The sequence below is a fragment of the Bombus fervidus genome, chromosome 12 (assembly GCF_041682495.2).
Source record: "Bombus fervidus isolate BK054 chromosome 12, iyBomFerv1, whole genome shotgun sequence".
Taxonomy (NCBI): domain Eukaryota; kingdom Metazoa; phylum Arthropoda; class Insecta; order Hymenoptera; family Apidae; genus Bombus; species Bombus fervidus.
This window is the reverse complement of record NC_091528.1, coordinates 4,788,013-4,800,216: the sequence shown is the minus strand read 5'-3', so window position 1 is coordinate 4,800,216 and position 12,204 is coordinate 4,788,013. Positions and strand designations below refer to the sequence as shown.

The following is a 12,204-nucleotide window of genomic DNA, read 5'->3' as shown; positions in this document are numbered from 1 at the left end:
GTACAGCATTAATGTTCAATTCTGAAGAAACAAATGTCAAAATAAATTTAAGAAATAGTGTTCGCAATATCGTCACTTTTTTTCTAGACTTTAATTTATGAAGTTGACCAATGTGACTTCTGAACAGTTCATATAATGAATTACTATATCGTTGTGAATAAATTCTTTTATAAATAGTTACTTTAATACTCGATAATCGCATATGTGTGCATATTACTTATCTTAAAATAAAAAATTGTCACGTCCCGCGCTCCGCACAAGCCGTAACGAGAACAAGAAACCACTCTATACACAAATCTAAATAAACATACCAATAACCGATTTGCAATTTGAAACCGTGTTTACAGTATTTGAAGTGAAAGGCAGTTAAAGCCGCTAAAAGCTATATCTTGCGAAAATTTATCTATGTTTTTATATTTATCTAATTATGTTTTCATAATGATATTGAGACAATTTAAATTGTAAACAAAGTCGTCAGTTGAACAAACGTTGGAGATCTTCCCAAACATTTTCAAAGGAAGGACCCCGACGCTTTTCCATCTCCGACAGATATAAATAAATGTAGCGACTCAGAGAAGTCAGTATAATAATTATCCTTCTTCTATCGAATAACAATATTACCGTTCAAAGAGTTATCATTTTGTCAACCGAAGAATTTTATATCTGTCAGTCAATTGTCAATATCGAAATCGAACAAGATTTGAATAAATCATTAGATATTGTTAAACTACTTTCAACCAGCTTTAATCCTCTCCCGTGCTAGTATCCCTGCACATAGCAGGTTAGCCGAAAAGTGGAATCGGTTTTGCCAGTAGCACCAAACTCTAGTCGACGCTACCCGTAACGTTTGAAATAAATAAAAATTTGAAATAGTCCTTGGACTATTTCTGGTGGCAGCAACTACCAATTTCGATCTCAACTTGACTTAAAACAAATAAATACGTAACAAAATAATTACTTTTCTCTTAGATAACTTTATCCCTTGACTAAGACTAGTGAGGTGGTTTAAACGTGTAGATTGTTTGATAAGAAACGAGTGAATGAAATTGTAATAGTCAGTGTATTAAAGTTCGCATAAGTAAAAGAGATAGTGTACGTCAGTTGTAATCATCGCTCGTTCAATACTCTTATGCCGATCGCAGAAAATTCGCCTGTCCTAGGGAGTACGTTCGTACATTTATATCGATGGACGTTACCACAAAAAGTTAAAAGTTAAAGTTCTTATGTAACTTCGGCTGAAGATTACAAATAACAGCAATAACTATCTGTCCCGAGTTGGTTTGCCTCTAGACTTTGTAAAACAATCGTTGGGATTCAAAGGCACTGTAATATGTTTTTCCCAAATTCGAATTTTCCCTTGACTTTTTCTACGCTCCTGTGCTGTTACACTAGGATTAAGATTAATTCCACTAAGTATTTTAAAATAAATTCATCCTCGAATTTCATTCGTCAAACGAACGAAAAGGGAAGGCGTTGTTTGAAGTTGTCGGTGACCGGTAAAAGGAATTGATCGCTTCCGTTTGTGTGTAAGGATTCGGTAGAATGCAATTTGTAAATAGAGGAACAAAGACCCATCCGTGGATGGTTTATTACGGTGATCGCAATCGTGGATGTTTATTGTAGATGAGCCAGAAGAAGGCGGCATTCTTCAAAAGCGATGGACGAACATCGTGGACCTCCCAATCCGTCAGATGAGCTACCTAACCGGCAGGTAGTGACGGACGGGATATCTATATCGTAAACGAGTCGTACAGACGTTGAACATCTTGTAAAATTTTCGAGATAAAGCGTCTCTTTTTTTTATTCCCACCATTGATGCATCTGAAACCCGGAATTGCAACTGTGAGATGTAGTATCGGTAACTGTTCTGTTGTTTAATTAGACATAAGGCGTAATAAAGCTATAAAACGATTATAAATAGGAATTAGTAACGCACAAATGCGTCATACTGGACGTTTTAGCAAATACTTAATTATTTACGAATTTTTTAGGCTTTCCAAATATTATGTTTGAAAATAATTCTTGGGATTCTGGACTGAAAATGGAAGATTTCTTCTCTAATTTTTGGTATAATTATTTTATCCATAGTAATTGACCCTGTGCGTTCTAATTTCAAGGAATATTTTGATATTCACCGCTTTTCTAGCGCTTGAAAATATCAATTTTACAGACCGAACAAAGATTTCTTCTTTAATTTTTGGTATAAGAATCATCTTCATTAGCCGGGACGTGTTCTAATCCAGGATCCACTGGAATTATTCACAAATTTTCTTATGTATGCACTCAAATTATTCAATTATTATTCAAGGTTCTCAATAGTTGAAATAATTTATCATTCTAGCTCGAAAATGGAAGATTTCTTTGAACTGTGGTACAGAAATCATCTATCTTACGTGTTCTAATAATCCAAAGATCTTTGATAATTTTAGAAATATTAAGAATGTTTAAAATGGTAAAACTGCAAATGGAATATTCGTTCCTCGACTCTGTTTGAAAGTCGGCGTCACATGGCATCGATTTTGCTAATAACCGAAGTGCACAGGCAACCGTTGAACAAATTAAGGATCGACGATGGGTAGATGGTGTTCGTTTAACAGAGATAACTTCTCCGTTACGTGTTTGGTGGCTTCGCTGCGCCGATATCGCGACTTTTCCCTCCACAAAATTACTAGGACAAATATCAGTCAGGGCTGAATGGTTACTTTACCAGCCAAAACCGCGCACGATAGCAAACAAGAAACGGTCCTGCTCAAATATCTACTCGCGATACATAGGCCAGTCGGACGTAACTTGCTGTTGATTTTTGTCATTTGACTCGAAATGGTCAGTCAGACTGTCTGTCCGTCGAAATGGTTAACTGTTTCGCCTTGCAGCTACGTTCCTCCGACATTTTCCAGAAACGAATAATTCTTAACGAACAACAGCTGCGCTTATTAGTAGATAAACCCCATTTAAAAAGATAAACAAAATATTTAAAACTCATATTTCTTTTGTAAAATGGAAATGAACAAGCTGACATGTACTACTCCGATGATTTAACGAATGGTAACTACGTTTTGTTTAACAACCTTCCCATTATTCTAAAACATAATTACCATTATGCAGCTTATCTTATTTCTTCTTTTCTTCAAACAAATTGTCGATGATCTTGTTTAGATAAGTGTTGCCGAACGTCACAATCTCGAGTAACACATTGATATTGTAACACGTTGGAAACCCGGAAGACAAATATCACGATGTTCTCCAAATCCGATTATCATCTTCGGACTCCTCGTCGATGATTCTTGATCGATCTGTCTAATCGGTGGCTGTTTTCCCGGCTGCACTTCGATCATAGAATTTCAAGAAAATATCGGCAGACACCTCGTGAAACTCATGAACCATCGCGCGATGAACGAGCAAACAAATCTTACGATGAAGAAAGAGAGACCGATACGTGGATCGCAAGCTCCAGGTGATCGGAATGCGCGTGCCAGCGAAGACGACTGTCGACGACTGTCGCGTGGGCGGACTGGCAAGCCTCGTGCTTTCGAGAGGATCGACCAACCGTTGTGGAATCGTAAAATGGTCCCGTGCATGGATTGGCTGAGGAAACGTAGGAAAGGCGGCGACCAATGTTCTCTATCTTCGAAAAGAATCTAACCGCCAGTGAAATCGCTCTGACGGAGCATGGATCCTGGTGGCCAATCGACGATTTTGCCTTGGAGGTATTGAAGGTCCGCCATGTTGCCTCGGAGCTTTCCTAATTTAGAGTTTAATTAGCACCCAAGGAACAGGAGAACCGTGCACAGGCATCGATTGGACGGTTACCATCGTGGCAACAGAGAGGAAAAAGACGTCGAACAGAGACGATGATATGTCAGCAGTCAGTGTTCGGCTCGTCTTCGCCGACTAGTGTGAAATATCGCGCCCAAGTGTTACGAGCACGGCCACGCGGCCGCGGGACCGAATAGTCTCGCCGAGAAATAGATTTTCCATCCTTGTTCACATCCTTCTTCCGACGCTTTGTCTCTTCTTCCGCCCTCGACTTCTATTCTTCTTCTTCTTTCATCCTTGACGATCGTTAATTCGGAAAATCGAACTGGATTATATAGTTTCAAGGAAAGAACAGTTTCGCTTGTATTCTGCTACCACTGACCTTCCGTTTTCGTCTTTCATCTTGTGTCTTCGTCAAATCTGGCAATAGTGACTTGATTGATTTAGAACATAGTGTTTGATAATAATAAGCGTTTAAGCTTATGTATGTATATATATATTGGATCGAAGAATAACTGAGATTGTACATCTTTTCTTTTGAAAACTGAATTGTGAAGTAGAAAAGGAAAAAGCTCAAGAGAAGTGTTTTTAGTGAACCTCTCCCGAGTCGCAGCTCGGGTCACAGAGGTCGAGGAACGAGCTCTGGGCGTCAAAGAAACGGGAAGATGCAGCCAGCACCGGCTACACCTGGTTCTCCATCACGGTCATCCTGTTGTGAACGAGATCGCGAGAGGGAAGTGCACGAAGATCGTGGAAGGGAACGGAACAGCGCTGGAAGACAAAGTCGGACAACTGCTGAGGAGGACCACGAAGAGAGAAGCAACGAGAGGACGGTGATTTCGGGGCAGAACCTTGGTACCATGACTGTCAGCGGAAATCAGGGATTGCCTCTTTCTTTGTCTCTCGAGGACAGAGATTTGTGGACCAAATTCCAGTGTTTGACCAATGAAATGATTGTTACGAAAAATGGAAGGTGAGTGGATGGTCTGTGGAACTTCTAGGAATCCTATTAAGATATTCATGTATAAAATTAGTAGAAGTAAACTTAGTAAACTTAGCGAAGGAAGTAGTGATATGACTGTGAACGTTCCTCTTCTCTTGCAACGGAAATTATTGTTTTATGCCGTGGTTTTTTCAAATTCTGTTTTATAATGAAATTATAGCAACTGTCAACTGGAAAAAAACATTGATACATTAAGTATAAACGATTTACCGATGAGTCAGTTGCACGTTTAAAATAGTATATCATAGGTTTCACATTTGAGAAGCTCGAAGGATCCGCTGGCTGAAAGATCCGAAGCAAAGATGGCTCTCCGTCGCGCGTAAAAATGTATTAATTAGAGTGTCGGTGCGAACAAGCTAGAAGGTAAAAATAATAGTTCATATACACCGGAGTAAAAGGAGAGAAAAAAAAATGCCGCTTGTGGAATGGAAAAAAGGATCATTGCAAAATGCTACGAAGATTTAGATGATTCACGCAAATGAATATTCCATGTTTGCTTCGAGAACAGGATAACAGTCTTCTCTTCAATTCAACAAGTTATTCGTAGTTTCTTTCGCGAATGCAAATTAATATAATAAGGAAAACTTAATCGATAACAAATATTTTTTCCCGATTCTTTACATATCTTCGTTTTTTCTTTTTCGTCGATTCTAAGATTCGATTAAGATCAATTGGAAGACTGAGAATCATAATGGTGTAAATCAGTTCATTACCATTTTTCACGAAATAATATCCTACGTTCGTTGTTGTAAAAGGTTTGTTAGATTTTTTCAAGTCATGAAAACATATCGCGACTGAGAATAAAGCGAAGTAGAACTTGATCGATTATGAAACTGAACTTTGAAGAGTTGAAATATGTGACTAGATCGAAATTCTTAAAATTTTGATCTCGGCAATTATGATTTTCATCTCTGCGACCAATTCTAAGAATTAATAAATCTGGATAACTAAAATATTTAGTTTTTTGAGACGCCGTATTGTTGAAAGAAATATTAATACCATTCCATACGCCGTAAATTTGAAGTTAGAACTAGGAGATTATACAAATATTATCAAGAATCGAATATATGTGTCATATAATTAAACCGCAAAATATTATGCAAATTCATATTTTTACGAACAAATTAAAAAAAAAAAAAAACAATACCTAAATAGAAATTTATTTCATCTTGAAAGTGTTATAACGAGTAATTTACTATGAATATCTTGTAGATTCTTACATATTATATCCATTTGGTATTTAAACTTTAAACACTTTTGCATTTAAATATTTCCCATAAATGTATAAAAATTCACGGCTTAATCACGATACGCAACATTCTTTCTGCTAAAAAAAAATATTCGAATCGAACAAGTGAAAAATGAGGTGAGCAAAAATTTGAGTAGAGCTTCTTCGGTCGGTAGATCAAAAGATATTCGCCACGACGTGTCCTGGCCGGCTACTTTTATGATTCGTATATTATTAAAAACGATTACGGTTTGTCGACCGCGTTTTTCGTGTGCGGAGATAAGTGTTCCCGGGTACACAAGCAGAAATGGAAGAATGTTTTACGTAGAATTGTGACCATCGTAAAATTTTATTGCCGGCGGCTCGATTCTTCTGCTGTCCGCCGCCTTCAGTGTTACTTTCATTAGTGTTTATAAAATTCCTGCTTTTCTTTTAGATGTCTTCTTTCGTTATCACTTTACAAAACGTCTTATGGTAGCTAGTACCATTAAGAATTAAATTTAGTTAAAGATAAAGGGAACACGCAGCTAATAAAAATCCTTCATGGAACTATGATCTTTATCTGCGTCTTCGATTTTACTTTCAGACGCATGTTTCCTGTAGTCAAAGTGGTTGCAAGGGGGTTGGAACCGAAAGCTATGTACACTCTTCTTCTTGAATTCGTTCAAGTGGATCCACACAGGTAACAAAGTGCAGAATTGAACTCTGTTGTATTTTTTTCCTTTGGATCATTTTAGACTCAATCATGTTCTTGTGTCGTTAATAAATTTCTCCAGTTTGAGGAAAGAATCGTTGTTGATATGCATAATTTCTAGTTTCAAGCGTACGTTGAAATATTTCTTAAAATATTAAAAATTTTATTGCTTGTTTCTCGCCTCTTGAATTGCTTGCATTGTTTAAAAATTTTCAAAATTCTATTGATAGATGGAAATACGTTAATGGAGAATGGGTCCCAGGCGGAAAAGCGGAAGTCGCCCCACCGAATCCGATTTACATCCATCCTGAGAGTCCAAATTTTGGATCTCATTGGATGAAAGAAGCGGTATCATTCGCTAAAGTGAAGCTGACAAATAAATCCAATGGAAACGGTCAAATTATGCTAAACTCCCTACACAAATATGAACCTCGAGTTCATCTAGTTCGTGTAGACGCGGTGGAAGAAAGAACGGTACTAATATTCCATACATTTCTTCAGTTTGTAATTTATTATAATACTAATTATAAAAATGATATATAAAGAAAATTTGGAATTATGATGGACTGTCATTTGGAGATATTTTAATATGGAAATGATATTTAGGTGTTGACTTACCGTTATCCTGAGACGCAATTTATAGCGGTGACAGCTTACCAGAACGAAGAAGTCACAAATTTGAAGATTAAATACAATCCTTTCGCGAAAGCGTTCCTCGATGCTAAAGAAAGACCTGCCGATCCGCAGACCTATCCGCAATGTAAGTTAGTTGATTACGAATTATTAATATTATCTAAAATTTTAATTAAATACATGATAATTGATAAAGTATCACAATTGATGAAATATTTAAAAGAGTATCGAATTATGAATTACAGACACCGGCGCTTGGTTTTTGCCACAACCTACTATGGGATACGAATATAACACAGCCACGGCCATTGCGGCCGCACAAAATCAAGCGTCAGTGACGGTCAATAACCATCTCCCTAATTCTTGTACCGTTTCTACAGCTGCCCATAGGAATACCTGCAGATCGACGCCTTACACTCTCAGACATAAATACATTCAAGATGGTGAGTTCTTAGCTCAGTTATTAATTTTATAATTTTTTTTTTTTTATTTTTAGAAAAAGTAATACTTATATTATTGGAAATTAATGATCATTACAGAACAACGAACAGATCCATACAGCTCAGTACAACTGTTGCATTCCACAGCGTACGTAGCAGCACCAGGCTGGTCACCACGCAGTCCAGAATCCCTGCAGAACCTAAATCCAGCTTGTCTACCGCCCACGCAGGAATGGCCCACGTCTCCTTCACCATCACCAACCTCATCTTCTCACGCGGTATTCAGTAGAGGCGTTGTTGGAACTGCGTCTCCAACCACCGCTACAGGATGTACTCTATATGTACCATCAAACTTATCTTCTGTTCCTCAAGAGCATAGTCATTGCACTGATACTTCAGCTTGGATTCATCCTACAACTTTGTCAGAGCAACAACAGCAGCAACAACAATCTTACTTGAACTTGAACTTACATTTACATCACCAGATGTCATCTTATACGTCAGTTCCTCATACAGGGTTACATCATTCTCTACACCCGAATGGAACAGATACTGTTCCTTCTGTCGACGAGTATGTTCACGAATATCATGCCTCTCCAGTTCAATCTACGACGCCTGACCGTCACTCACAGCATCACCATTCTCAAATGTTACACATGCAACCAATTCAACAAACTGGAACAGTGTCACCTGTTAGTGTCGAATATGATACTCCTTCTAAGGAACATCATATATCTGTTAGTTATTCTGAACAAAACACGGATACGTTGAATGATGTACAGGCAGATGAAAACAGGAGATACTTGACAACGGTGATTGATAGACATCACCGGCAAGATTCGGATATTGCGAATAACGAACATCAAGCTGCAGCTTGGACTCCACTGACACCACCGCCTGCACCACAAACTACAGCAATTTGATTTCTGTATGTGATACAAATAATTTTATTTAAGATATGGAGTTGCTACTTGATAATTTCTATATTTGTTTTAATAGCTAGGTGACTAAGTATGAACAAGTCGTATTAAACCACAGTATCCTGTTGTATGCAATACGAATGAGATATACATGATTGAAATTATTGATAGGTATATAAAAATTAGATACAAAGAGAAACATCAAAATAAATATCGCGAACACACAAATAAAAATATCGGAATGACGAGACTAATTAATCTGATAGGTTGTTAAATTAGTTACTTACTTATGTACTTTGTAATTATCTAATCAAATTTAATGTCAATTTCTGAAAAATGAATCCGTCCTAAAATCGTGTCTTGATGTTTTTAGATAATATGTATTAAAAATAACATAATCGTTATAATAAAATACAGTAAACGTATATATACCATTTTACATACCTTCCTTGGTATTAAAGAGTACTCTTGAAGTTGTGAGATGATTTGTTCATGACGTGATATACGATAATCTATTCATAAACAAATGCTCATGTATATACATTTCTTAAATAGAACGAAGAGAAGGCACTTTTACATTTTGTTCATAACAACTCGCTAAAATTTATATACAAATTTATAATTGTTATATATACATACAATGATAAATTAGACTCATACATAGCAAAGTTTTTACAGAGCAAAAAAGATTTTAATAAATTCATAATTTATATAATTATAAAATAGTACAATGAAAAAAGGACCAAAATGTTATTTCTAACTTCAAAAGATATCCATAATCCTACAAAATTCGTTTCCACATACTATCTTCAATTGACTAGTGTAATTTACTAGTATAATTCACGATAGTAATAATGATTGTATTTCTAATTCTTCTACTTTATTTATATTTATACGAAATAATATTCTATATTTTTATCATATAAATAATTATAAATTATCCAAACCAATGATTGCCCATGCAATCTCTTGTCCATTCCGTTTGACATACCCAGCACCAATGGTAACTACATCCAGCTCTAGTACAAACCATGTGCATACATCCTCCTAGAAAATAATATGTGAGTATTAAATAGAAAATTTATTACACATCTTAATTTTTTTTTTAACATTTTAAGGTACCATCTCTTTCAGTTGGTGTTCTACACTTTGGACAAGGTTTTGTTAAAATTCTAATAGTTTTATTGCTGGCTTCATCCCATTTTGCCTAAACGAAAAATCATAAATATGACATTTTTGATTAACGAATAAATATAATATAAGAAGAATATTTTGCATACATCGTCAGCTCTCCTTGGATCAACTGGATACCCAGATTTATGTATTGTATTCAAAGATTCAGATGGTTGTAATTGACATTCTCCTAAATGGTAGCCTTGTAAACATCGTCTACAAAAGACGTACTAAACATAAAAATATATTATTAATATTTTGATTTATTTAAAATTTTTGTACTTTATAAATTATTTTATCTATACATAATTACCCCACAACCACCAATACATTGAATCTTTCTACATTCTTCACTATCATCATCTGGTGATTCTGGTATAATGCCCATACCACAATCTGGTCTTGGACATAAAACTCCACCAGCACGTAAAACATATTCTTCTGTACTAAATCTCTGATACTGTTCGTACTATATCATATGTAAATAATTAATATTTAAAGACTTTTTGAAACTTGTATATTTATTATATAAGGTACCTGCTCAGAGGTAAGAAGATGAAAATGATGTACTTCTGGAATGAAAGAATTTTGACATCCTGTTGGGCATGGAAGCGTATAATATCCTTTAATGTCATCAAATTGAAATTGACGTTCTCTTAGACGAACTGAACAATAGTCTTTGAAACAATCAAGGCAAGTTACATGGCCAGCTTCACATGGGAAGACCAAGACCATATCCCTATAAATAACCTATGTTTGAAAATGTTATTATTTATTTTTTGCTGATATGAAAATCAACAAATTATTCACCTAACATCTGTACAGGCAAGGCAAGGTATTTTTCCTAAATTTGGTTTTATAAGATACAGAGGAACAGCCTCGTCTCCTTCTCCTAAACTAGCATGTTTCCCACATTTGAAATAAAAACGTGCATATAAAACTTGGGATTCAGTGTCACTGGATATAAATGTGGGTGCTGGACAAAAATCATTTTCACAATGAACTGTTATTCTTCTTGGTTGTAATACATCTGGCCAACACTGAGGATCTCTATCTACCGTAACTGCTCCGCTATTACAGGTTGCACATCTGACTCTTAATTTACCAACTGTAACAGCTTTGCATGGTGTTGAACAATATACAAAAAAATGTGCTGGATTTTCATGTTTCTCTATAAAAATAAATAATATATTATTTATATAAAATCCTAACTAGTCATCTTATGCTAGTCATATTTATTTAGTATTCGCTTTAACCACTTGTGTTTACCCTTTAAAAGGCTACGATTATTCTACCTTCCATGGTTAAATTTTCTTGTGGATTTGACTCATCTAATGGTAAATCAGTAAGAGTTTCATTCATTGGCTTTCCTCCGCTATCATTTAATTCAGATATTTCTAAAGACTCGTCAATGGTGTTAGTACCTTTATTTTTATTTAACCTCTGTGATGAAGTTCGAATTGCATGTAATATACTTTGTTGACCCAAATCGCATTCCTATGACAAAAGCTTTGATTAAGGGGTGAGGTTATCATACTTGTAACTGCACTGTACTTTAAAAATACGTATTGGGAACAAGTTATCTTCGAAAATACATGAGGCTTACTTCTATTATCGTTGAATTATGCAGCTCTTTGCCTGCAAATATTATTTTTATGTCTTCAGGTGATATTCCCATTTGAAATGCCACTATCTCTTTTACGTTCTTTATATCCCATTTTGGATCCAAATCAACGGGGAATGTATTTCCAGTATTAGTTTTCACGTATATACTCAATGAATTTGTTAATTTTCGTTTACTAAACCAAATTAGTTGTAACATTTTAAGAAACACGTTCCGTATGAAGCCAAAGAAGAAACTCATACCGTTAATGCGAACTTCCTTTATTTTGATGTTCTTTAAAGAAGAAAAAGGATGGAGAGCCTCAGCGAAAACATATCATGAAATCTAAATCAAGTATTTTCACGAGATGATCAAAGTGTTGTAATTTATAGCATAATTTAGACCGAAATGAAACGACAATAGAATGAATCCTGCGACATCTTCAACGATATGGATAACTAAAAAATTCTAGAAAATTCAATCGTCAAGATTCATAAGAAATTTTCAAGTGCGTCATACATATGTTTGTGATTTAACCTCTTTCGCAGCATCTATTATCTGCTATTACCTTTATACATATGTATGTATTTTATAACAAATCTAATACAATTTTAAAGAATATATTTCAATTATTTTTATATTTCTCACATTGTAAAAAATAGAAAAATCGAATTAGTTTACAATTACTTCTGAGTGAATAATACAATTTACTTGATTATGCAAATAACTGTAAGAAAATTTTCAAAATAATAGT

At 35.3% G+C, this 12,204-nt stretch overlaps 2 protein-coding genes across 3 annotated transcripts; one reads left to right on the top strand and one right to left on the bottom strand.

Annotated features, from left to right (window-relative positions):
- Positions 1–3,871: 3,871 nt before the first annotated feature.
- Byn (T-domain transcriptional activator brachyenteron) lies at positions 3,872–9,099 on the top strand. Of its 2 annotated transcripts, none has more exons than XM_072014222.1 (6): positions 3,872–4,729; positions 6,574–6,669; positions 6,912–7,155; positions 7,288–7,441; positions 7,695–7,757; positions 7,854–9,099. In XM_072014222.1, the coding sequence occupies exons 1-6, from the start codon at positions 4,422–4,424 to the stop codon at positions 8,675–8,677; spliced, it is 1,689 nt and encodes a 562-aa protein (XP_071870323.1). In that variant the 5' UTR covers positions 3,872–4,421; the 3' UTR covers positions 8,678–9,099. The 2 variants fall into 2 exon arrangements, with proteins under 2 accessions (XP_071870323.1, XP_071870322.1); XM_072014221.1 differs by having other exon boundaries at positions 3,875–4,729; positions 7,560–7,757.
- An 88-nt stretch (positions 9,100–9,187) lies between these two features.
- Positions 9,188–11,990, bottom strand: Park (E3 ubiquitin-protein ligase parkin). The gene is made up of 8 exons (XM_072014237.1): positions 11,454–11,990; positions 11,143–11,344; positions 10,658–11,018; positions 10,385–10,586; positions 10,161–10,316; positions 9,955–10,077; positions 9,797–9,881; positions 9,188–9,721 (listed from the first exon to the last, which is right to left on the bottom strand). The coding sequence occupies exons 1-8, from the start codon at positions 11,709–11,711 to the stop codon at positions 9,612–9,614; spliced, it is 1,497 nt and encodes a 498-aa protein (XP_071870338.1). The 5' UTR covers positions 11,712–11,990; the 3' UTR covers positions 9,188–9,611.
- Between the last annotated feature and the right edge of the window lie 214 nt (positions 11,991–12,204).